This window comes from Aquila chrysaetos, chromosome 19 (assembly GCF_900496995.4).
Source record: "Aquila chrysaetos chrysaetos chromosome 19, bAquChr1.4, whole genome shotgun sequence".
NCBI lineage: Eukaryota > Metazoa > Chordata > Aves > Accipitriformes > Accipitridae > Aquila > Aquila chrysaetos.
In genome coordinates, this window is record NC_044022.1 from 8,954,201 (window position 1) to 8,980,502 (window position 26,302).

At 39.1% G+C, this 26,302-nt stretch overlaps 3 protein-coding genes across 7 annotated transcripts in view; 1 reads left to right on the forward strand and 2 right to left on the reverse strand.

Annotated features, from left to right (window-relative positions):
- Positions 1 to 2,870, reverse strand: part of PARP4 (poly(ADP-ribose) polymerase family member 4) — a 32,634-nt gene extending 29,764 nt beyond the window's left edge. The window contains 2 exon segments of the mRNA XM_030043268.1: positions 377 to 473; positions 2,631 to 2,870. Of these exon segments, the coding sequence (XP_029899128.1) occupies positions 377 to 444 (68 nt within the window). The 5' untranslated portion in view covers positions 445 to 473; positions 2,631 to 2,870.
- A 90-nt stretch (positions 2,871 to 2,960) lies between these two features.
- On the forward strand, positions 2,961 to 21,949 carry CENPJ (centromere protein J). Of its 5 annotated transcripts, none has more exons than XM_041118570.1 (16): positions 3,014 to 3,151; positions 4,644 to 5,151; positions 7,196 to 7,319; positions 9,571 to 9,715; positions 11,295 to 11,400; positions 11,698 to 13,339; positions 14,828 to 14,960; positions 15,813 to 15,978; positions 16,974 to 17,213; positions 17,833 to 17,932; positions 18,890 to 18,987; positions 20,258 to 20,356; positions 20,466 to 20,606; positions 20,715 to 20,799; positions 20,895 to 21,015; positions 21,612 to 21,949. In XM_041118570.1, the coding sequence occupies exons 2-16, from the start codon at positions 4,729 to 4,731 to the stop codon at positions 21,802 to 21,804; spliced, it is 3,816 nt and encodes a 1,271-aa protein (XP_040974504.1). In that variant the 5' UTR covers positions 3,014 to 3,151; positions 4,644 to 4,728; the 3' UTR covers positions 21,805 to 21,949. The 5 variants fall into 5 exon arrangements, with proteins under 5 accessions (XP_040974502.1, XP_040974504.1, XP_029899019.1 ...); XM_030043159.2 differs by having other exon boundaries at positions 11,698 to 13,321; XM_041118571.1 differs by having other exon boundaries at positions 11,698 to 13,321; positions 18,890 to 18,984.
- A 1,424-nt stretch (positions 21,950 to 23,373) lies between these two features.
- The window catches only part of RNF17 (ring finger protein 17), a 53,021-nt gene continuing 50,092 nt past the window's right edge, over positions 23,374 to 26,302 (reverse strand). The window contains exons 36-38 of the mRNA XM_041118577.1: positions 24,875 to 25,064; positions 24,416 to 24,521; positions 23,374 to 23,593 (exon numbers count right to left, since the gene is read on the reverse strand). Of these exons, the coding sequence (XP_040974511.1) occupies positions 24,423 to 24,521; positions 24,875 to 25,064 (289 nt within the window). The 3' untranslated portion in view covers positions 23,374 to 23,593; positions 24,416 to 24,422. The remainder of the gene's footprint in view (positions 23,594 to 24,415; positions 24,522 to 24,874; positions 25,065 to 26,302) is intronic.

Consider the following 26,302-nt stretch of genomic DNA (forward strand, 5'->3'; position numbering starts at 1 on the left):
CAAACTCTTGTCTTGATCTCTTGCTGCTCATACCCACTGTTAGTAATGTGGAATTATCTTAATTTAGACTGGAACAACCTCTCTTTTAGTTCCTCTTTCACACCACACCATTATAAAATAACTCTTTTTCAAAAATGTAAACTGCTTTTCATGTTTCCACTCACTGATTTATAATCTGTAAATATTAAAAAAAAAAAAAAAATCCCACAACATTTAAAAAGAACTTTGGAAAACTGATCCAGATTAACCCCAACACAGCAAACACCACCCCCAGCAACAACAACAACAACAACAAACCCTCCAAAACCAAGAGGCTAGTTTTAATCCAGATCTGTTTCTGATTGAATTCACCCTCTGGTCTATGGCAAAGACTTACAAGAAGGAGTAGTGTAGCAGTGGAAGTGATGGAGATGTATGGGAGAGATGGAAGGAGGGGGATTGCATCTCTTCTCAGCAGTGTCAAGCTAAATTGTCTGTAAAACAACTTGAATGAAAATCGGCTGCGTGTCATTCATGACAAACTATGCTCAGATATGAGAGGCTGGGAAAGTTTTATTTAAACAGGAGTAGAATTTATGACAACCAAATATAAAGGTAGCATCTGGTTTAAGTGATTAAAACGTATCATCAATGTATATTTGTTTGCCTGGATGCCTATGAGTGTAAATTTATTTTAATAACTGAAGAGAATGATAATTACAGTGTAAATGAGAACACTATACAGAGCACTGAGCTCTTTTTATAGCACAGGAGTTCCTCAGCATGCCACTGGCTTTCTAGGGTTTCAGAGCCCTTCAGTAGTAAATGAGTGTTAAGTGTGAGCTAGAGGGCCTTATGACTGAGTGGGTTCAGACAGAAGCCAAAATCAATGCCCCCACTATGCTAATTTGAAACATAGCACCCAGTTTAGTTTTCTCTGAAAAACATTGAGGGCAAACCTCAAAACACTTTGAGAACTTAATCAACATAAGGCAGCTCTTGACAAACAAAAGCTTAAAACTGCATCGCTGCTCCAAGCCACGTTGCTAATGCAGACACACTCCTAACACTACAGTAACTAGCATGAAGAGAACCTATGCTCGTAAAACAAAATATTCAGGTCATAAATTCTTTTTACCAGTGACTCTTTGGATCCCAGTATACCGTGTTCATATCTCATCCCAAGGGTTATTATCAGTGTCACTGGTAAAGACTTTGGTTTTACTCTATTTGTATTTCTGGAAAAACTACTTGATGTAAATTTTCCACAGTGACTTAAGGCCAAATAATTTTATTTGTGAGATAACGGGACAAAACTGACACTCTAGAATACTTGGCCTCTCCAAATTCAGCCTGGACTCAGAGGATGAGGCAGAACAAATAAGAAATTGCTTGTTTGAAAGTAAAGATAATGTGAAAGGAAAGCAGTTCTTGTGTTAGCCAAAAATCTCTGATATTAAGTGCCCTCTCTCTTGGGGAGGCCATTCAGAGCAAAAATGACCTTTCTCCAACTTAATGAGAGCTCCCACATAGACTCCCTAGAGAACCAAACTTCCCAACGAATTTTAGCAGTGTTTGGTTTTACACTTTTTGAATAGCAAAATTTCCAAAATTCAAAATCAGAATAGAAAAATATTGTATTTAATCTGTGTGTTGAGAATTAATTAACTGCTGATAAACACTTTTATAACTGGAATACTGTGTTCTTGCAGCACCATATAAGGAAGTTATGCAAAGTGGAACTGCTGACAATTATCACTGGTTTAATTCTTACAATTTTAATTTATGTTGGTGGAGATCCACAAGGCCCCAGTAGCCGCAAAAGGATTTCACAGAAGCACATGACCTTGTACTTCATGATCAAACCACAAATTCAACACTATTGTTAGCAATGGATTATATTTTTAGCACAGAGAGGGAGCCAAAAATACATTTTTATCGTCCAACAATAGACCATGAATAATCTGTAGTCCAGTAGGGCCTTCAGTGTGCAGGTAAACTGAAAACAAACCTCTACTGTATTTTCCTACTAAAAATGTCAAAGGGACTGAATGTGACGCTGTGCTTTAAAAAAGCACGAGAACAAAGCCTTGTATTTTCCAGCACAGTAGCTTATCACTGTTAATGCAGAATCCTGTCTGAGGACAATTATGTACACAATATATGCATAACTGGCAAAACCAAAGTGCAGGAAATATGACTGAAAGTTTAGCAGAAAGAGCTCTGTGGAACTATAGAAAGTAACAGCAGAAATTAAAACTAATAGTAGGCAACCGAAAGGGCTGCCCTGGGTTTATACAACCTGGAGCTCAGTTTTGTACCTGCCCACAACAGCTAGAAAACCAGGTCACAGCCGACATACCACAAGTTTTCGGACTGTGATGCTCTGCCACTTACTGGAGTTTAGAGGAAAACACTAATTTCGCTCAGTAAGATAGAGCATGCCTACAGCACAAGATGTCAGAAAGCCAGGGGATGCTTTTTGCCCATTGATCTTTCCGTTCCTCCCTTACTGCAGCTACTTAAAAATTAAAAGGGTGTAAGTAACCGCAATAAAAGCAGACTAAAAGTCCAAAGCCTCACGCCTGCAGAAAACGCCACACCCCGAAAGGCTTGCGGACGGCTCATTAGACAGAAATCTCCTCACACACCGTGCCGGGACAGCCGCTGAGGAACACTGCGCGGGTACGGCCTTCCGCCTCTTCAGGAGCGGCGCTGCCGAAGACAAACCCCGTCTCCCAAAAGGGCCACCGGCGGCGACGAGGGGAGGACCCGGGAGCCGCCTCCGCCTGCAGGCCGCCCTCGGGAGCGAGGGGCAGACCCGCCTCCCTGAAAGGATCCCCGCCGCCTCTTCCCGCCCCGGGCAGGAACCGGGGCAGCGGCGGCTGCGGGCGCGCCACTTCACCGCTGATGCCCATCAACGGCCTCTTCGCCGCTGAGGCTCTTGGGAGCTGTAGTTCGAGGGCGGAAACGACTCCTCGCAGCTGGGCGGGGAAGGCGGCGGCTTGGGACTACAACTCCCAGCATGCTCGGCGCCGGGGCGGTGCCCAGCCTGTGGCGCCGGGAGGCTGTGCGATGGCGGCAGGTTTGTAATAGAAGGAGAGGGGTGGCGGCCAGAGCGGAGCGTTGCTGCGGGAGCGGCCTGGGGAGCGGTGTCGGTGCAGCCACCCCGGTACCTGTGGGGTCGGAGCTGTGGCGGTGTGGGTACTTCGGGGCCGGGGGAGCGGCGGGCGCTGGCGGCGCGCTTGGGGCGTCCTCGGTGAGCCGTCTGTGAGGGAGCTGCGGTGCCGCGGGCAGTGTCCGTGTCCGTGTCCGTGTCCGTGTCCGTGTCCGCGTCGGAATGAAGGCGCCGGGCCTGGCCCCTCGGTTCGGCTGAGGAACGTGGCTGTGCTTGTCTCCCCACCGGCGACCTTTGGGGGGGATCCCTTCGTCCCTCCTCGCCTTCCCGGGACGGGTCAGCTTCTGCACCGCCAGCTCTTTTGGTCGGCATGAAGGTGCTGCTGCCCATAAACTTTAGGGGAAGCTTTAAACTGGCAGGCTGCCTTGAAAGGGTTTCTAAAAGTTGATGGGAAAAATAGCGTCTGAACTCTGTAGGCTTGAATTTGCTTGTGCAGGAATCTGTACCTCCCTGGGAAACTTCCAGCGGTGTCTCAAAACAGAAGGCAGTTGAAAATATCTTTCTAAGGGAATTTCGCTGTTTCCCCTAGTCACAGTTTCAAACTTTGTTTGAAAGCATAAGCCCTTTTACAGCGGGAAAATTAAGCGAGAGCTGGCATGAACTGATCTCTTGGGAATGAGGAAGCTTTAAGAAGTTGTTTCCTGGTCAGCAGGACTGTTGAGCCTGGGCTGCTGTGGTTGTCTGTCCTTTGTCCCCTGGCCCCTTCTCTCCTCTCTATTCCCTGTGACACACCATAGGCATGGGCTGAGAGTTAATTGCCCGGGGACAAGTTTGAGGTAGCAGGGCTGAGTGGTCAGGCTCTTGCTGCCACATCGTCATGGGCAGTAGTTCTGTCTCTTTTTCTTCCGAAGTGAGGAAATCACTTTGGGTCTCCTATGTACCTGAATTCACTCATGTTTTATGAGTATTGTAGGAATTTGGTTATCACTGAAGCTTTTGCAGTCTCCAAACTTTTTTGCGGGATGGATTTAAAAAAAGAAGCTGGTTGGGAGGAAGAAGCTAATAGGCAGCATGGTTGTAGAGCTTCCATGAGAAACTAAGACAGACATGAAAACAATAAGTGCTGCATTGAAATATGTGCAGTAAAATGTTTGTATTTAGTTGGACATATTTGAAACTTTGCATTAATGTGAAGGTCCTGTGTGGGAAGTCTCTCAGCTCCTCAAATCATCCTCTTCTTTTGTTGTAGGCACTTAAAAAAAATTCTGAATCCCTCTCTGTACTACTGAAGAGACTATTATACACAGTTTTATAATATTTGAGATAATATTAACTGCACTCAAATAAGATTAAAAGTTGGATTATGTTGATTTCCTGCACAGACAGTGTTTGTTACTCGCTGTCCAAATTGTTTCTATTGCCAAGGGAAAAGTAGATTGTGACTTATTTTTATAAATGCACTAGGTTGGTTATAAGAGAGTAACTTTCTTTTACTGGGCATCTGTTATTGTAGATTTCTTATTTTGTTTATCTGCTTAATTTCTAGGTGCTAAAAGTAGGTAACCACCCATACAAAATACCTGGAACTTTGAAAGTTTTACTGTCTTGATACTATGTAACATAATATTGTTATGTTAATGCTACATCAGCAAATAAATTGGAATACAATTTACAAGATGCCAACTGTTGAAGATCCAAGTGGTGAACAAAACTTCATTGCACATTGGATGTCTGATAGTTCCCGTGCAGGAGTCTTATTAGATCCTAGTTTTACTGGTTTGAAAATCAACAAAGAAAATTTGTTATCTGGACCTGAAAACATCACAGCTTTCCCTGCTGAAGCATTGCATCTTTCAGACAGCTGTTCTGTAAGTGATGACTCCTTGTGTGAAGAGCCTGGCAGCTCTTGTACACTTCAGCAATATACCACTGAAACATCTTTTCCAGCAGCAGCATGTAACATAGAAACCTCTAAAACAGACTTTGTCCGTGGTGAGGTGGATGGTCAGAATAAATCCGAACACAGTGATCCACTCTTACAAAAGCTTGAACAGGTAAAAGTCCTGGAATTCCTTGATGTGCATTCATTAAGATTTATTTTGTTCCTGAATATGATTTGTCATACCTGGAAGTAAGCAAACTCTTTGCAATGTATAGAACACAGCAAGCTTAAAGAGCAAGTCCTAAGTCGCGTTTACGAATGCATAAAAGTTGGTGTCCTCCTCATGATGTGCAGTTATTGAGAGTCTAACTTCCATTGTTTCCAGCTGGCACAGGTTCAAGTTTAAAATGAAATTGCATTCAGTGGCAGTGTACTTGTTCTCAAAATCTTTTTACCTGGAAAGGTGTACACAGTTTTACAACGTTCCGTTGTTTCTTCACTTGAAGCTGTGGAAATGGGGTGCTGGTCATTACAGTGGTAGTACTTCACCACAGATATTCACAGCATGGTGAACTTGTATGTTCTTGTATCTATAGCAACATCTTCTGTTAGTTCTCAAAGTAGGTATGTACACCCATATACCTGGTTCTGTTCAGATGAAGAGAGATGTTAGTGTTGAATGTGATGAAGTATCCAAGACATCAGGACAAAAAGGCCTGGAATTACAATGCTGTGATGTTAATAATTGTTTTTTTCCAATGCAAGCATGTCAGTTAATCCACTGTAATTGGCTATATGTTTGCTTGTAGCTCTTCCCAATTACTAGATATAAATTGTGATAGCTGAAGTGTTCAGCGGCACTTTAATAGATCTTGTTCTTGAGGATTAAGAACTCACTTACCTCCTTGTCCACTCTGCTAGCAGCTGCCTCAGCACAAATGTCTATGTCTCCTCACTCAAGTGGAGAGAGAGAGAGAGAGAGTGCATGTGTGTCTTTAGAGTAGAATTTCACAACTTATCTGGTGCTGTAAAAGTTTTTGCCTGTATTTTACATGATAGGAAAATATTTATTCACTCTTTCAGTATTGTCAGTAGTATCAGTTTTTAAATGACAGATATTAGCTGCTTTAATGGTATCTTAAGAGGAATTATTAAGTCTCCTGTCTTAGAAAGTTACTGACAGTCTAATATATTTAAAAAAAAAAAAATCTGATGGTTGTAGTGGCAAATGTAGTTTTGGATGTATGACATTTTTTTTCAGTTTGGTTTTCTGAAGATATTATTAGAACAGGTAGAATTACGATTTCTTCAATAAATTAAATGAAGGGGTTGGAGATGAGACTTAGGTGATCTTTAGATCTTGATCATTAGTTCACAGCTTCTACTTGCATAGTGCCTTACTTCTGTTTTCACTAGAATTTTAAGGGACTACAAGGGAAATTCAAGGGATTTTTTTTCTTACCTGTTGGATGACAGGCATGGTCCAGTTGTTGGATCTGTGGAAGGATTTCATCAGGCCTCCTGTCTTTCCTTTGGAGGAGCTGGAACTAGCACATATGTTTGTGTTGGAGATACAGACGGACATGGAGGCCCACCACCCACTGCTGCGGTTTGGTAGGGTACAGAATGCCCTGCCTTCATATGGCCCTCGAGGCTGGTGTTGAGGCAGGGCCAGGGACTCCTGCTACACAAGGAAATAAAGACTGGATTACTGAATTTAATCAGTATCTTAATTCTTTTTTTTCAGGCAGCTTCATGAGTCTTGATGTTCTCTGATGCTCTTTTTCCCTTCTCTTGGTCCTTTGTATCAGTACTGTTCCCTGAGATCTTGGGGGGGGGGAACCCCAAAACAACCCCACACTTTTTCTAAAACTTTAATTATTATGAAGTATTTCACATTTTAATAAAAACAACGCATAATAGAAGTTAACGTTAAAAGAGCGGAATTTGAATGTTTTTCCCATGCAGTAAAAATGAGTGTTCTGATTCCTATTGTTTGCAGATTGGTCAATTAAAGACTAGTGGAACTGTTAATTGGGCAAACTAGAAATAGCATGTGTATTCATAGACAGAAAAATTCTTAATTTCCTTCATTTTACACTTACCTAATGGAACACCTTTAAAACAAGAAATCCCCATTGTCTTGATGACACTAATCCTGTGGTACATTCTAAGTAAACCTAGCCTCTAATACATTTATTTTTTTATTTGAAAAGCTGAAGGAATTGCAACAACAGAAACAGGAACAGCTAAAGAAACAACAGATGGAGCAACTTCAAAGGCTAAGGGAAGAGCAGCAGAAGCTACTTAGCATGGTATCTGGCCAGACAGCAGTTTTTGGTAAGTTGAGAAAGAAAGCATATGATGTATTTTGTGTAAACTGAAGAATTTAATCTCCTTTTCTAGTTAAAATCTGAAAGTGTATTCAGCATTCTTCACCTTAAGACTACTTGATTGGTCAGCGATAAATGCTGGATTGCTTCAGTACCTGAAAGTTGAGTGCTACTGTAGAAGGAATACTACCCTGTTTTTATAAAATGCCAACTGTAATTGTAACTTGATCAATATGCGCTGTGATGGGAGCCCTTGTTTCAAAGAACATATTTTAAATATAAGACAGTGTAAAACAAACAGTTGCTTTCCTTTCTGATTAGCTGTTTCTCACAATACTTTCGATTGCTTTAAGCTGTCAGCGCATCCAAATGAAGCGGTCCCTCCTTGTTTGTGCTCATGCAGCACAAATCTGTTCAGGTGATGAACTGAACTAGACTAGGGAGCTGATCTGTATTTAAAAACAAACACTTGTAAGCTGTTATCAGTTTTCCAGTCTCGTTTGCTAAATGCAAAGGGAGGGGACAGTGCTGGGCTGGAAAAAGCTTGTAGAGTTGAGCAGGGGTTTTTTTCTACTGTTGGCAGTATCAGTCCAACCTCACTCTTTCTTTCACTCTGCCTACCTCAGAAAATGAGTTTCGGGCTTAGCCTTAGGAGAACAAAATCCAGATTGCCTAATCACTTATTCTTCATCAGTAACGTAAGGATGGAGGCTGCGTGATCAGTCTTGCCCTTCAGTGCAATTTCTTTTCTCCTGTGGAACAGTGGTGTTGTAATACAAATACAATGACACAGCCATTTTTTTCTTTTAATTTCAAGGCGATACACTAATGGCTGAAAGTCAAAAGCTAAGACCTGGGCATTCAGCGGGCTTAACAACTTTACACCAATTGCTATCATCTGGGTATCAGAATATTTTTGAAGACAGAGCTTGTGCTCCGATTGTTTCTCCATATACACAAGATAGTAATTTTTTTACAAAGGTTAAACAACAAAGAATGCACCTTATCTTTGAAGAACAGTCTTTCAGGAGTGTCTGCCTGTGAGAAACAAGGTCTGGCTGTGCCTCTGAAAATGCAGAATTGTTTGAAAAACGAGGAAGACAAATATATTACTGGATAGTCATTTATAGAAAGATAACTTTGTGTGGGGGGTTTTTTTTGCCCTTGTAGTTACTGAGTATAATTTTCTACTACTTTTTGTGAAGATTTTATACAAGTGTTGGTTTACTTGATTTGTTGGTTGATTTACTGACAGCTTACAGGCCTCAGAGTGTTCCCATTGATGTCCATGTAAGTTTTGTTAGAAGCAGCATGAGACCAAAGTCAAGTTCTTCTGTCTGTATGAAATGCTTGTCTGTTTTAGGAAAAAAAAAAAAAAAATCATTACTGCTAAAGCTTATATATGATAGAGACTGGGAAAATAGCAAATGACAGATATTGATTAGCTGAATTGTTTGGGTTGAACTGTACCCACATTTTTATGTGGCAAATGGAAAATAACAATCTATCCAGGGATACAGAATGTCTTCAGACCAGCTCTGTCGTGAGGATTAGTAACTGAAATGGAATTAAGAATCAAGATGTGTTGACAAGGTCCCACCATATGACTAAAAATTTTTTGTACATCAGAAGCAATGCACTGGAGTTCTTTATCTTTCCTCCTCTTCTCAGTTTTACTATTGGTACCAGCATGAATACTCTGCTGCTATGACTGAAATAGTGGTTTTGGTTTGAATCTAGCAATTTAATAAAGTTAAACCTTATTAATCTGTACAGGTTTCGGGGAAAAGGTATGTGATTGCATTTCATCGTACGTCATACCAGCTTTAAAGCTTTTAATCAGACAGCTTGGTTTAAGAAGATGTGAAAGGATAAATTGATCTTAATTTATATATATGTACATCGGAAACAGAAGCTTGATAAGAGAGTTCTTCAGTACAGCAGACATCCAAATGTGTTTAGTTATTTTATTTTGAAGCCATAAATTAACAATAGCAAAGAAGATGAACAATCAGAATGGGTTATTTAAGGTCTGTGGAAAATTTTTAATGCATAATTGGATGTTCATTTAAAAAGAAAGCTCAAATTCCAGTAAGAATTAATTTGGGGAAATCTTAGGGCTATTTTATGTAGGAATTCAGACTACATTACCATGAAGCTCCCTTCTGTTTTTAATCTGACCTCAATGCTGCTTAAAGTATGAGCTGAAAACTGATTTGTTGTTGGGAAGGAAAAAAAAAATTCTATTAATTTCATAGGAAAAAACATGTGGTGTCCGGAACAAAAGATGGAAATATTAATGGAGAGTGAAGATAATCACATTGATCCTTTATGTGTGCAAAGTGCAGATCTCTCTGAAAATTCCAGCGGACGAAAACATTTGTGGACTAATACAGAGGAAAGGTAATTCAGGCCATTACTATGCAGTTTTTGTCAAATAACATGAGTTTGGTTGAAATCCGAGTCCTGACTGAAAGAGTGATATTCTCAATTTGTGCAGCTTTCTCAACCAAGGATCCCATTTTGCTAGGTACTGTGGAGACCTGTAGTAGGAGAGGCTCTGGCTTGAAATTGCTTATGCTGTGAAAGATGTGATGTATATTGGCTGAAGAGGTGTGTGCAAGCTGGGGTAATGGCAGTTTAGAAGCACTTTTTAGTATGGCTTAATATATAAGCAGCTACAATTACTGTTTCCAATTTGATTTATTACAACCTCCTATCCACTGTTACGTGGTGAAAGTAGTAACGTGAAGGAGGAGTGTAAGGCTGTGACTTTTTAGTTTATTATCAGGAGTTATGTTTGTTTAAATGTCTACATATGGCTAAGAAGTAATAATAGTGCTTGTGGCAGAAGCCTTCTCATGTATGGTAAAAGCTTTGTTTATGGAGTTGATAGAATAAAAGTAGTGGTTGGCATTGTTTTAAAGCTCTGCCTTGCCTGCCAGGTGATCACAAAACCAAGAAATACTTATTCCAGGCTGTGGTTGGTTGAGCCCAGCCAGCAACTAAGCACCCACCCAGTTGCTTGCTCACTCTGTCCCCCAGAGCAGAATGGGAGAGGGTATCAGAGGAGCAAACTCGAGAAAACTTGTGGGTTGAGATAAAAACAGTTTAGTAAGCAAAGGAAAGAGGGGAAAAAAACCCAAGTGATGCAAAGGCAGTCACCCTCTACCTCCTGCAAGCAGACCGATGCCCACTTGGTCTCTAAGCAACAGCTACTTTTGGAAGACCAAGCCCCCAGTTTTTATTGCTGAACATGACGTTATAGGGTATGGAATATCCCTTTGGTCAATTTGGGTCAGCTGTTCTGGCTGTGTCCCCTCTCAGTGTCTTACCCACCCCCAGGCTACTTGCTGGGGGCGGGGAGCAGCATGAAAAAACCAAAGAAAAGCTTTGATGCTGTGCAAGCAGTGTTGAGTAATAGCTGAAACATTGGTGTGTTATCAACACTGTTGTAGTCGCAAATCAAAACACAGCACCATATGGACCACTATGAAGAAAGCTCACTCCATCCCAGCCAGACCCAGTACTCCTGTGAAGGAGGAGGAGTATCAAAGGGGGAGATAAGGAACACAATCTCAGTAGCATTACTGAGTGGGAAGATGATACTGTAGAAATTGGCAGTATGACTAAAACATGAGTGAAAGTTTGGTGATCTGGGCAGAAGAAAGGGTCACTGAGAAAACCAATGAAAGAAGAAATGGCAAAACCTACATACAGTATCTTTTAGATATGTATATTAACTATAGCAGGGATTTGATAAACCATTTCTCAAAAGATAAACAGCTAGTGTTACGATGCATTTCTCAGATTAACTTTGACACTTAATGACTAAAGTACCTCATAATGTGTCCTCTTTTATGTAATTACACTTTAGGTCTTTGAATAGCAGTGACATTAAACACAGTTATTTTATATAGAAATATGACTTGAATTTTTTTTTTTTTTTTTTTTTTTTTTTTTTTTTTTTAAATTACACTAGACCTATTAAAGCTGCAATTCAGGAGAAGAAACAGACATTTGAAGAATTCCTGGAAGAACAGATACAATTAGAAGAGCAGCGTCTGGAGCAAACCCAGAAGTTACAGGTTATTTATTTTTTAACTTTATTGTTCTTTATATATTGTACCAAGATGCGATAGGTGCTTTAAAAATGTACAAGTAAGATTCTAGCATCAAAAGCTAACACTGAATGCAATATTCATATTCTTAAAAATAAAAAAATAATCCCCAAATATTTCACTTGTTTAAGATGTCTTTAGAAATCCAGTAGAAATGTACTATATAGATTCCTACTCGTATGTGGGGTTTATTTGAAGAAATCTTCAAACTGTGTAAGGGGCTCTTTCACCTTTTGTGTTTTACTTTTCCTTACCCCTTTTCAGGTGACAAACGGATCGGCCATTCAAAAACCAGTGATCAAACGACCCTTCCTGAAAAGAGGAGAAGGCTTAACAAGATTCACTTGTGCCAAATCTAAAATTACAAAACTTGGAGAAAATGCCCTAAAACTTCAACAAAGGGCTTCAGATGACAGAAATGTTATTAAAGTGGACAGATCACAAATACAGAAGAAAACTGTGCCTCCTGGCAATGAACTCGTTTCTGAGAACACTTTTGCACCATGCAAAAAATATAACCACCCTGATAAAGCAAAACATTGTCTTATTCAGAAGACCCTGGTACTTGGGAATCACAATGGAAAAAATATCTTGCCATTGGAAACAAGAATGCAACAAGGAAAAAATCATGATGGACAGATGAGAGATTCTTTCCCATTAGAAATTAACAACAAAATAGAAAATAAAGAGAACATAGTAGAATTTGCTAAGTCTAACACTGTCAAAATCGGAAACAAATTACCTGGCACAGAAAATCCTCAGTTGTCTCATGAGCTGGCCAGAGCCTTTTCTAATTCTAAATGTGCTGTAGGTCACCCTGTAAAAGATTCAGAACTGTCTTTTGAAGTTTCATTTCAGAATAAGCTGGAAAACTGGGAAAAAGAAAAAGAAAAAGAGAATCTAGAATTAGATGAATTTTTGTTTCTAGAACAAGCTGCAGATGAAATATCTTTCTCAAGTAATTCCTCATTTGTGCAAAGGATTTTGGATCAAGATCAGCAAACTTTAAAAGGCCGTAGAATGTCTTCTACCCCTATCAAGGCAAAACAGCAGCAAGTAAAGGTACTGGCTGTTGAACTTATAAATAAGAAAAATAAAAAGGCAGACTGTATGACACAGGGCAATATAAATGATAGAGCAGTTATGCATACAGTCTCAAATTCAGGGACATCTTTTAGAATGAAGGATCCATTGAATAAAACAGACAGTGTAATATTTTCAGCTTCTTCCATGACAGCAGCTCCTGCTTTAAAAAGTAATCAATGGATTGTAAATGAAGTTAAGGGTGAGGGCAATGGTGATACTACTACAGATCCTGAGAGTGAATTTGAGACTACATTAAAGCATGAAAATGAAGATGCTAAGACATCCTTTATGAGCCATAGAGAAAGTGATCCAGAATTTTTTGATTATGGAAGTGTTGTTACAGACAACAGCAAAGAAAGCAAAAATGGAGATGCTGACCTTGGCTTCTCAGACAAAGGTTGCAGTATACTGTCAAAGCAAAAGTTTAGAAAACCCTCAGACCATCACAGAAGCATGTCTTGTATAAGTAGGAGTAAGTTTGAGTTTGATGATGAAAGAACATGGAGCGATCTTGATGAAAACTATGTTAACAGTGATTTACCTGAAAAATACACTAAAATACCTTTACAGATGGACTTTTCCAGTAAGAATGTTACAACTGTCCCAGATAAAGCAATAAAGAGAAAAGTTGCCTCAAAGAGGGGAGATGAAATGTCCAAAGAGTCTGCAGTGGATGTTGATTCAAATGGACCTCCTGTATCAAACCTGATGATGAAACTGTTTCCTTCACTGAAACCGAAACAGAAGGCAGGCTGCCATTCAGAGCATGAAATCAAATCAAATGAGGAACAGGAGCCAGGAGGTGAGAAAACAGCAACTGGTAGGAAAAGTTGAAGACGACATACATTACAAGTCTTTCCTTCTAACACTTAAGCTGCAACCTGACATTACACCACAGGGTGTAAGTACAGACTTCTGCTGCAGGGAATGGCCCTATTCTCACCTTTCATCTCCTCTCATGGTTGTATGTCTAATGTCAGATCTAACAATTATGCAGGTTGCAGAATGAGTAGGATCAGTGAAAACTTAATTTATTCTTTTGTAATATTTTTTCCTGGAGGCTAGTTTTCTGTCAGACCAGCTCATTGAGCTAACTTGACCCGGAGCTGCTTGATCACTGTTTCCAAATCAAGGAGAGTATCAAAGGCATGCCGAAAATGAAGTGGTACCTCCCTTTCCACTACAGTGTGCATTTACACCCCAGCAGGGTAATGCTATGCGCTGTTAGGTTAGCTTGTTCCTCATAAAATATAAGGAGGCAGCAGCCCTGTCCGTATTTTCTCACAGTAATATAGTATCTAGAGAATTCATGTGGAATATGGGAAACAATGGATTCATTTTTCTACTTTGCCCAAGTTGATTTCAACCATATGGTTATAGTCCGGGGAAGCCTCTAAAAGCTCCTGTTGAAGCTGTTGCGTTTGTGTGACATCATTAAAAATGCAGTTATTCAGTGAAAACATGGTGGCATAGCCTAGCATTTAAAGCTCTTCTCTGTAAGGTGGTGAGATTTTGGTTTCAAACTCTGCTCCAATGAATGTTTAGGATTTTGTTTAGGTTTTTATAAGAGGTTCATATAAAAGCTGCTACTTCTGCTTATTGGTTTGCGGAAAGTTGATTTTTGTAGGGTTGTCTAAAGATGCCTGCTAGATGTTGTTTGCAGGAAGAGGGGTAGAATTGTGGGTTTGTTGCCCCCCCCCCCCCTTTTTTTTTTTTTTTTTTTTGTACTGAATCTCAGAGCATTTAAGGGTGAATGAGGCAACTACCTACACTGCAACATTGGTATTTAGGCTCTTTGGTTGCATATCAGAAGCAGACTATTAAAACCCTGGGAGTGTTAAGTAGTGACTGAACAGGAAACTGGGATGGCAAAAAAGCCCACAAATCCTATTATTAGCCCCTGCAATAGATTTCACATCAGTGATGGGTGTGAGCAGACTTTGTGAATAAAACTTAGAAAAACTTACAACCATAAACGCTTCTGTTTGATGCTTGGCCCTTATACCTTCATTTAATTTCTCTAGCTTGACGTGAAGCCCTTCACATTCCAGTTCCTAATATATATTTAGTTCTACGAAGATGATAGATATACTCAATATCTGAGGTACTTGAGTAAATAGCGCAGAGTGCTTTAAAATGTCACTTCTGTGTTATTTGAATAGTAGAAATTTTTTGCAATACTACTACTGTCTGTAAAATAGTATCACTTGATTTTTTAAATTTTTTTTTTTAACTGGTGTGTGATAATTGTTTACTTCAGTCATATGGATGCAGCTTAGATAACTTGCATCTGGCTGTTCTTTGACAGGAAACACTGTTCCATCCCAGGTACTGAGAGAGAGACTCACTGAATTGGAAACTGAAATAGAGAGATTCAGAGCTGAAAACACAACTCTAACTAAACTCCGTGAAGAAAGAGAGCATGCCTTGGCAAATATCAGGTAATTTTTTATTGAAACATTTTGGTACGTTCACTTACATAGTATGTTCCAGACTATCATAGTGTCCAGTTACCAAAAGCACATGTAAATAACTGCTGTGTTTCAGTTACAGTGGAGACATAGGTCAAGAAACTGGTTGTTGCTCTATGTATATATCAAACTGTAATTATTACTCACACACAAGTTATAATATTAAGAACCCCTGCTAGTTTAATATGATATCCTTAAAGGTTATACTTGGGAGAATTTATATACTTTTGTTCTGAATAATAACACAGTCCTAAACTGTTCTTGCAAAACTGATCTTCATGCTAACATCATGACTGATGCTCTTCCTTTGGATTGGATGTTTGTGTGTACAAACTGAGAATATTTTCATTTGAACTATGGCACTTATAAGTGACATGTAGAGCAGAATAATTATCTCTTGTGAATTAAATGTGGCACACCTATTTGTACCAAAGTCACTTTTGTTTTGTTTGGAAATGGCATTGTGTTGTTGGCTAATGTTTAATTTGTGAACTCCTGCTGTTAGATTCTTCTCCCCAGTACTTTTGGGGGAATGGTGTTCTACTGCTTTGAAGAATGTTTGAAGATTTTAGCCAAAGCCTACTTAAATTCAGGATAACTTTTGCGACTAGAAGATATAAAACCAGAAATTGCTGGACTTCAAACACTGTGTGACAATTCTTACTCCTTAAATAAGTAATACCATTTTAGGCAAGTCTTCCTGGGGTTAATAGATGCCGGATTGGAATCAATGACCTCAAAATTCAGTCTTCATTTTCTTCCTTAAAATTCAGATTTGAAGTAGTTTTGGGCTAAACCAACAATTTTGTTCAATAATTATAGGAAAGAAATTGCAGACTTTCAACAGCAGAAAGCTCAAGAACTGGCCGAAATAGAAGAATATAAAAAAAAGGAAATGAAAAAACTGCAAAAGGAGCGTAAAGTTTTTGAAAAATATACCACAGAAGCTAGAGCAATTCCAGATAAAAAAGAACGTGATGAAATTCAGGTATAAAAATATATTATTCTTCTAGTCCACACAGGAACACATAAATACATTTAAAGGCAGTTGAGAACTAAATTCTAAATTAATTGAAAAGTTGCAAGTGATTTCAACATGGGAACTGTTAGTACACGTGGCCTAAATGAAGAAGGAACTACAGTCTTCACAATGTTGTTTGATGGTTTTAAGGCAAAAAAACCTTGATAAGCAAATCTTTTTGTCACATTTCCGTACTAAAAACTGCTCATGACTGGTAGAATGATCTTCAACTTTGATAAAAAACTACTCTAGTTAATATTAAGTAATATTTTTATTCATGGTAGTGGATCAAAATGCAAACTAGAACTGTACTTAAGTTTTATTTTGTCTATAACTGTTGTACAGTATATGTAGTAATCTACAATTTTTGAAGTTACATTTTGTTATTACTTGTAGGTCTTTAGGTATCAGAGATATAAGAAACAAGATCTGTTTGTTCCTTTGTTGTCATGAGATGTACAGACAAGTCATATTAAACATCACACATGGATTTCCTTCCTTCTTCCCTATAAATTTTCCTTACTTCAACAGATTGAAGTAACATTTGCTAAACTGGCTAGGCAGATTCGCATGTGTTGTATGCGATTGTGTCCTCCCTATTTTCCTGTGCCAAGATTTCTGAAGGGTCCTCTCAAGGGTAGCCTTAAAGATTTCATGTTTCTGTCTCAAGTGTATTTGTGCTGGCCAATCTATGAAGTGTAAAGGATGCCAAGAGGGTAGTAAAGATGCTTTCTGTGATTGAAGTTGAGCTTATAAAGTTGGTAGTCTAAAGTAAATAATACCTCTTTCAGGGAAGAAAACTTCTCCTACCATTCACCTTCTGCCCCATTAAGCTGATCTTTTTTTTTTTTTCCCACTCTTGTGCTTTTTTGTGTGTGCTTGTATTTCTATTAGAACATTAAAATCTTTTAATATATTAAAAAATGAAAGCTCTTTGATTTATAAGCATGCATTTTTCTAAGGCTTTAAAACAGCAGATTGCAGAATTACAGGAAGATTTAAAGAGAAAAGAGGCAAAATGGTCAACCACCTATCGACGCCTGAAAGATCAAATAGAAGCTTTAGTAAATGAGAATATGGAGCTAAAAGAGGAAGTCAGAATTATGGAGAGGTTTCGTCTAGAAGCCTGGAAGAAAGTAGAAGCTGCTGGAAGCAAGAGGAAAATAGAAAATTCTGGGATGACTCAAAAAAGAGCAGAATCTGTAAGTTATTAATCTTGGTGTTTTAAATTCATCTGTGAATACTCTTGAGTTTTGGATCATAAACTTGGAATCCAATAGCTACAACTTGGGTGTTTACTGTTAATTTACTTATCTTGGGACTCCACTAGTGGTGACAGACACAGAATTCTGTTAAAGTCACATTCTCTCCAAATGTGGATGTTTACAATGTCCAGCATCCTTTCAGTTGAGGAACTCATCTTAGAAATTCAAAATGATGCAATTGTAAGAGAAAAATCGTAGATGGGATCTAACCTGTGAACCTCTGCACCTTAAGGGTAAGCCAAGCAAACCAGGCAGTTCACCATTGCCTAAAGCCATTATATTTAGTTTTGAAACTGTAACTGTTATTCTGGATTGCGTGCACCAAATTAACATTCTGCAGTTGTTAGTAGTGAGGCAGCAGACAGAGGAAGAGTTCCAAAGTGTAGCTGGGGCTATATCACACAAGCCATTCTGCTGACTAAGTCTTAAAAATGTATAGTTTGTGAAGAAAGCTTCCAGTAAATTTCATGTCGCATGGTGTATAAATCTTGTAGCCGCTGTATGAACAGTTATGAATAAATGCCATGTAAACCACAAATAACTTCTGTTCTTTTAGTGTCTACCAAATAGAGGCCCAAAAAGTCAGACTGCATCTCCACTTCTTCCAGTACAGAAGTGCAGCAAGATAAATGGCAGAAGTTATTCACAGGCAAAAGGTATGTTTGTCTAATCAGGGAATTCTGTTTACTCTTTAAAAGAAAATGAATGTGGATTTTTGCTTGTATTAAAAAGAATGCATCACCACCTCAAAAGCAGCTAGAGAATAGTTGTAATGGACTTGAGCCTATGGACAAATACCTCACAGGGTAAGATGCTGGAGAAAAGCTGCGATGAGACCATTCTCAGAGCAAATATGCTTCTGGTCATGTTTGGTGGTCTGGAGCATCCCAGAAGCTGCGTTCTGCAATCCAAAATGGCTTTCATTATTGATGTTCTCCAAGCTGCAGACATTGATGACTATGCTGATAGCATCAGAACTGCTGTGTCTCTTCAGAACCTTCTGTTATCAAGATCTGTGACCATATGGGCAATGCTATAGCAGGCGTTCCTTGTTCACAGTTAGGAGCAAATGCTGTTGGCAGCTATACCCCTTCCTAATGAATAATCACATACGGAAAGTAAGTGGAGGGTACTTTTTTGACACCTCTGACAGCTCAAGCAACCATCATGTTATCTGTTAGAGGAGTATGTTCCAGATTTGAAGCCATTGCTGGTTTTACTTGGTAATCTTTCTGGTATGCGAGGAGAGACATGGGAAAAGTCTGCCAATCAGTTCCTGTTAAAAGGTTATATTAGTCTTCCTTTATTCATTATAAGGCATAACTAATAATATTGTCTAGATACTGAGGGGGGAAAAAATCCTTTGTAAATCTACAGATGATATAGGAGAGAAAGTGCAGCGATTCTTCAGTTATAACTTCCTGCTGACACATGAAGCAATGACATACCTGAGGGAGGTGGCTTGTGCTGATTCTTTTCCTAAATGTACTGCTTTCAGTTTTAACTGCACTTAAAAAATCTAGGTGTCCTGTACAGCTTGACCTCATATATAACACTTAAACTGTACTTTAATTTCACTGTCCAAATTAACTGTATTACATCTATCTGAGTAGGAAAGCTTTCTAGAACACCTGCATCACGACCTGCTAGTGACACAAGCAACTCTGAGACAATGACAGCACTAGAAGATTCTTCTAGGACTTTTATGGTAGTAAGTCCTGTATCTGGATTTGATTTTTAAGGGGCAGGAAAAAGCCTAAAGTAAAACAATATTTGCTTGTACTTAAATGAGTATCTGGAGGGTGACTGGCGAAGCTGTTGACTCACCTTCGTATGTTCTTCAACTGCAATTTTATTGTTGTCCTAGTTTCAGCTGGAATAGAGTTAACTGTCTTCCTAGTAGCTGGTACAGTGCTATGTTTTGAGTTCAGTATGTGAAGAATGTTGATAACACTGATGTTTTCAGTTGTTGCTAAGTAGTGTTTAGACTAAAGTCAAGGATTTTTCAGCTTCTCATCCCCAGCCAGTGAGAAAGCTGGAGGGGCACAAGAAGTTGGCACAGGACACAGCCAGGGCACCTGACCCAAACTGGCCAACAGGGTATTCCATACCATGGGACGTCCCATCTAGTATAGGAACTGGGAAGTGGGGGCGGGGAATCGCCGCTCGGGGACTAGCTGGGTGCCGGCGGGTGGTGAGCAATTGCACTGCGCATCATTTGTACATTCCAATCCTTTCATTATTGCTGTTGTCATTTTATTAGTGTTATCATTATCATTATTCCTTTCTTCTTTTCTGTTCTATTAAACTGTTCTTATCTCAACCCGTGGGTTTTGCTGCTTTTTCCCGATTTTCTCCCCCATCCCACTGGGTGGGGGGGGAGTGAGTGAGCGGCTGCGTGGTGCTTAGTTGCTGGCTGGGGTTAAACCACAACAATTGTCATACCAGAAAATGGTTTTACCTGTGTCTAGTAGTTGCAACATTCTTTGGCCGAGAAAAGAAAAGAAAAGAATAATCTCCCCCTCCCTTGAATTTTGCAAAATGTTCTACCTTTTGAGAGAGGGGGGAAAAAGATAGATGTTTGAGCTCCACATAGGGCAACTGTGCAAGAATCTTGTAAATAGCTGAATGAATTCTTACATTAATTGCTGTCAGTAGCATTCAAGCTTTATGAACTTTGTTTCATACCTTGATATGGATGACTTAAGGTAGTTGAGCACCACGCTACAATACACCACTGAATTCCACTTTAGTCCAGACTACAGCTGACCACAGACAACCAATTATTGCTGAGTTTCAGTCTGTCTTACCACTTGAATTATACTAGGAGTTGCATAAAACCCAGATTGTGTTTATGCCTTCCTCTACTTGTCTTCCTCCCTGATGCTCATTTCCTGAAATACCTGTCAGCCTAGGAAAAAAAAAAACATGTAAAAAGACAAAGCTCGATTTGAGTTTATGCTTAATTATTGTCATTTCAGGACACCTCTTCCAATGAAGCTCATGTGTCCCTACCATCTGGACCTGCATATACAGACAGTGAAGAGATACAGAGAGAAACTGCTTATCCTGATGGAAAGGTAAAATGAGAGGTTGGCACTCTGAAATTCCACAGGACAGCTGTTGGAACAGAGGAATGAGTATGTGAGTGTGGTGGCTCAATACTGACCTCTGTAATGTATTCATTAGGTTGAAAAGGTTTTAAAAAATGGCTGTCACCTCATATTTTTCCCCAATGGGACATGGAAAAAAGTGGGTTCTGATGGGAAGACTGTAACTATAACCTTCTTCAATGGGGATGTGAAGCAGGTTATGCCTGATCAAACAGTGGTATGTATCCTACATCTTTTGCATTTTTCTGTACTTATGTGCATGTGTACATACAAACACATAAAAAATTTCTCACTAGTTAAGTTAAATCTGAACTGTTTTCTGCAGATTTATTATTATGCTGATGCTAAGACTACACATACTACATACTCTGATGGCTTAGAGGTCTTGCAGTTTTCAAACGGACAAATAGGTAAAGAAATTATCCAACCCAACCAACCCTCAAAATTGCTGCCCATATATACCTGTATTTATGTAATAAGCATATTGTTTCAAAATACATTTCAGAGAAGCACTACCCTGATGGTAAGAAAGAAATTACCTTCCCTGATCAAACGATTAAAAATTTATTTACGGATGGGCAAGAAGAAAGTATCTTTCCAGATGGTACTATTGTTCGTATTCAGCGGTAAGCTTTACCTTTTCAGGTACCCTAGCCTGTTGAGGGGAAAGGAGCAGTTAGGGCTCACTGACAGATCTATTTCTAGAAGTTTACATTTGAATATATTGTAATGTGACCATGTATTTACAGCTGAAATATTTTTTTCCTTGTATCTTGGAGGAGACATAAAGATTGAATGCCTGTGTGTGTTTTCTCATACCCTAACCTGAGAGATTTTTCCGATTTGTGCGTAATTCCTAGAGAATGTGTGAAAACCTAGCTGGTGCAGCAAGCAGGTCTGATTGACAGCTGATAACTGATAGTGCTCAAAACATTGTTTTAAACTTTTCTTGGACTGTTGCAGCAATAGATTTAGTGCAGAGAAAGTGCGGTTGAGGTAAAGAAATCATGTCAGTTTTGCAGAAACAGGTTTTTGAGTACCAACCAGCTAGGATGCTATTTAACAAAACAGGCTTTTCACAAATACTGTATTTTTTTAAGTTCTTCCTTTGTTTAGGCTTGCATATTTAATGTTTTTTTCTGAGATTAAGCTTAAGCCTATGTATAGTCCTTACAATGATTTAAAAAAAAATAAAATACTTAAATACATTTATTTACTGCAGAGATGGAAGCAAAACTATAGAGTTCAATAATGGCCAGAGAGAACTACACACATCACAGTTCAAGAGACGGGAGTATCCAGATGGTACTGTCAAGACTGTGTACATGAATGGACAGCAGGAAACAAAGTATGTCTCTGGGAGAGTAAGAGTAAAGGACAAGGATGGTAATATTATCATTGACACTAAGTTGTAGGTAATGTCAAAACTGTTGGAAGTGTTGGCATGTCAGCAAAAATAATGTATATTCCTGTAAACAAGAAGAGAAACCCCTTTAAGCTTATTGTGTAGATACTGTTTATAGTTTTCCTGAAATAAATTTATTTTTCTGTAGGCATTAATACATCAGAGCTTTTTCTTATTTTTTTCCCCTTTCTACTTTTTAAGCAGCAGTTTATTGATTCAGTATTCTGCCATGTGTAGTTTAAAGGGTGTGTTTTGTTTTTTTAAATCCTCAGCTGTCAGTGAAATTTCATTGAACAGCTGCAGACTACCTTATTTTAGACATCTAAGAAAAAAGATTCTTCAATCCAAGGTAAAAAGTTGTGCTGTTGGAACCCCTGCTGTGGTGAGATACAGCAGAAGGCCAGATTTAATAGTCTGGATATCAGTTTACTTATTGCTTAACAATAAACAAATGGCAGTATTCCTTTTCAGTTAGCCTTAGGCTATTCTTCTTCCCTCATAATCTTATTTTTTTTTCTTCATCTCACAGTTAGGAGGCAACAGCATTAGCAGACCCCAGTCTGTTCTGTAAACTGATCTTCTGTATTCATCAGGCTAGGGCAGGTGAGACTGGGACAGGTTAACACTCCAAGCTACTCAGAAATGTGGGAGGAAACACCAGAAATTGACAAAGGTCATCTCATCCAATTCTTCCACCTAACAGGCATTTTTAAGCTGACTTGTCTTTTAAAATTCTGCAGTACCTACAAGTGAAGTGGTACTGCTAGCATGTCTGCTCTAACTCTTCATTGTAGTGGATGTTGAAAAATTTGTTTCATTCTTTTGCACAGTAGAAGATACTTTCTTCCCTTTGTCCCCTGCCCCTTTCTCATCAGTGAAAGCAAGCTCTGTAGTTAGTTACTGTGCCTGTGCCCTTTTTTACTCAAGGGGTAAATCAACTTGTAGTAGTGGGAACTATGCTCACTGACAACTAGAAGTTGTTTGGTGGGGTGATTAGGCAATCTTAAACAGCAGCTCTTATGTAACTCAAGGCTAAGTCCCTTTCATGATGATTGATAAATAAGTTTTTGTTTTGTTTTTTAAATGAAAATAAGGAAAGAAACACATTTTGAAAACAGCACATGACAGCTCTATAGAGTATTTGCAACAGCATATGGCCCATGTCTTGTAAACTGTGAAAGGATCTTTCCACTGGTAGTATAGACAGGGAAGCTAGCCTTGCAGCATACCTGAGCAACACTACTGAGGTAGGTTTTGTACATGTACTTTCACATGATCTTGATGGAAGAGACATATATAAGGGTATGTGGGTAGTATGGGCCGAAACTGAAACACAGGAGCCTCCCTCTGAACACCAAGAAACACTTTTTTACTGTGAGGGTGACCGAGTACTGGAACAGGTTGCCCAGAGAGCTTGTGGAGTCTTCCTTGTGCATGTTTTTTCCTTGATAATCTAGACAAAGGGTTTGAGCTTTAAACCTAAAGGATATACTAAGCTAGTACAATAGGGACATCCAAAAAAACCTTACATACTGTAGCAGTAAAGGAAAACAAACTTTCAGATGCATGCTGAGCAAGCTCTTCTTTATTCCAACACTTTCAAATGAACAGTGCAGCTCCAGGAGTAGGAAGGAGGTGCAAGGGCACCCAAAACACATCCATCTCATCATGACTGAAAACAGAAAACACAGCAGCAATGCAAACATATTCCAGAACAAAGACAGAACCACTCCCCTACCCCCAACTGTTCACCCCTGATTCCAGACTCTGGTACTGGAGAAGTCTGTCACCAAATATGCCTGAAACATAAACAAGAGTTACATCACAGTAATGAAACTATAGTCTTCTAACAAGATAGACAGAGGAATAAGTGTGCCCAGCATCAGCTTTTTATCTATTTCTTTACTACTATACATTCATTCTATCTGCTCTTAAGAAAAGGGTATCACAGAACAATACTTAAGGCTCTAAGGTCAAGAGATTGAGATGTGAATACACAGTTTCACTATTTCAAGATTCAATAATGTTGGGAACGTTATCTATAAACATTGATTAGAAGACTGCTTGTTAAATGGAAGGGAAAATGACTACTTAACATAGAGTTGGCCAGGAAATTAGAAAATCTAAGTCTCCAGTATTCTCTGTAGACTGTAAAACTTTCCATTTAAAATATTCCATGTTTGACTAGATCTGTGGACATCCATATGTTATGGATCTGTCTGAGAACAACTGATACAGAACATTGAGATCAAATGCTGAAAATGAAGAAAAACAATTAATTTTGATTGTTTGGGCAGGGTACAATGCCCCACATCAAGTTACCTTCTTCAGTTACTAGCAGCAAAAGCTCTTTCTGTTTTATTGCCTTAGGGCTCTTTGTTTCAGTACCTGTTAGTCCTTAAAGCTACACTATGGGCTTCAGTAATGTGTACATAAAGAAATTAAAATATTTTAACAGCATTTTATTCTATTAAGAGTGGATGTATATGGACAGAAGGGATTTTTTCTTTAAAAATAAATTCTAGCTGTCAAGATTACTGACAGTTTAGACTTTGCTTAAAACTTCTGAAATTATACCTTTGCAATGGTATGAATTTGTAGTTCATATTCACTGTACTTACATGTCACTCACTCATCCAAATCTGCAAGTCCCATTTGTATCAGTTTCATATGAATGAGATTTTTGTCATCTTCATACAAAGAAATAGTGACCTCTGGTGAAAGAGCCTGAAAATCAGAAGTTCACAGAGTTTTGACAGAACATTTAAATCTCAAGCTAACCAATAGTGAAAGTTATTTTACTGACTATACTCACTGCCTAAATGGAACTGTGAATACACAAAGAGTATCTGTGTTTAAGTAAAGGAAAGTGGTTTTAGAGTAACAGGAATGCTCAGAAACTTGTTTGCTGGATTAAGAAGAATGCCACATGATTTTCTCTCTTTACCTTCATGGTAAATGGTTCACAATTTTAAATTATGAGGATTCACAGTAAAACAAATACTCAGAAATTAAGAGTGCTAGTAAGAATTTTAAGCTGAGCAAGAACTAGGAAAAAAAAAAAAGAAAGTGTTTCTCACAAGTATGGAAGCAGAGAGCTGTTTTCCTTCAATGCACTCCATCATAGCCCACAATGCTTCCACACTCCATTCTGGGCAATAAGGAATTCTTTTCACATTTCTGTCATATAAAGCAGGTTTAAATCCAGCCAACAGAGCTCGTACTGCCTGAACAGGATACTTCAGCAGATGATAAGGTATGTGACGCAATCTAAAACAAAAATGAAAAATGTTTGCCTGCAACAATCCACCTGTCAAGCTGAACTGTCAGTATGTATGTAAGGATAGCTTAATGCTTCATGCAGTAGATTTACAGTGTGGAAACTGGGATCAGAGTCCCTGCCCTACAATAACATGCTGGTGTCAGACTGAACAATTCATCACGCAGGGCTAGGCTCTCTGAAGGACTTCAGCACAGTAACTATCAAGAAGCAGGCTAGTATCATACAGACCCCTCAAACCCGCCAGGCACACTAGCTCCGCATTACAATGCTTGGGGAGGAGTCTCAAGTGCCTAAACAAGATTTGAGCACAGGAATGCAAGTGCAAGTCATCACAATGCAGGCTCCAAATCTGCTGCGTCTGGAAAATGTCATAGGCCTTTGTGGTCCAAAGTGCTTCACACCTGGACGTGCTCTTGACACACTACTGGAAATAGGTACCTTAGTTTTCTATTATCATCTCCCCATTCTTCTGTCTTTCTATCCCAGAAGCAAGGGAATAGGGAAGCAGAGCAGGAAGTGCAACCCTGAAATAAAACACACTCTCTCCCATGATCCAATAGTCCACAAAGCAGGGGATCTGTTCAAATCCCCATTTTGCCTCATATTCAGCAAGGGTCTGTAGATTCCCCAATGAGCTCAAGAGCAAGTCAATGCAATTAAGCAGTATATATATGAAGTGAAAGTGCTTCAAGAGAGAAAATTTAGGCAAACTTAGGGGACCCTAAAAGCCTGGGGCATTTGAGACATTTAGCTGACATCTGTGTGTCAGCACAGGAGCAGTTCCTAGTGGCTCAGCACCAGGCAGAACAGGGATTTGAACTTCCATTTTCCACACAAGCAGAGCAGGGTGTGCCCCACTCAGATACTCCCTTATCTTATTCCCCAGCTGTCTTCTGTGCAGATGGCAGTTGCACAGGATCAGAGGATTTGTTTGCACACCTGGAGGTCTCAGTCCCTATTTTGTGTAAGCTTCCTGGGTGCAAAAGCAGATTATAAGCCTGAGCCTACTTCACAGGTCAAGTAACCTGAAGATGATGGAGAAATCTGTTATTGTAATAATGGGCTTCTCAGGAAAACCCGAGAAAGAAACAGGTGCACAACCCCATGCCCTGCGGACAGAAATTATTTAACCAGCCAACCAACTTTCTCTCCAACTGAAATCTAATGCTGAATTATTATAAATAATGTATCTACAGTTACATAAAAATAAGTAATAATAAATGTA

What these genes read in the sequence shown, in the direction of transcription:
- CENPJ (XM_041118568.1), top strand. Translation starts at nt 4,729, where the DNA reads ATGTTAATGCTACATCAGCAAATAAATTGGAATACAATTTACAAGATG. An exon ending in CATGCCTTGGCAAATATCAG is followed by an intron (nt 14,961 to 15,812) that starts GTAATTTTTTAT and finishes CAATAATTATAG; the next exon opens with GAAAGAAATTGCAGACTTTC. An exon ending in GTTTTCAAACGGACAAATAG is followed by an intron (nt 20,800 to 20,894) that starts GTAAAGAAATTA and finishes AATACATTTCAG; the next exon opens with AGAAGCACTACCCTGATGGT.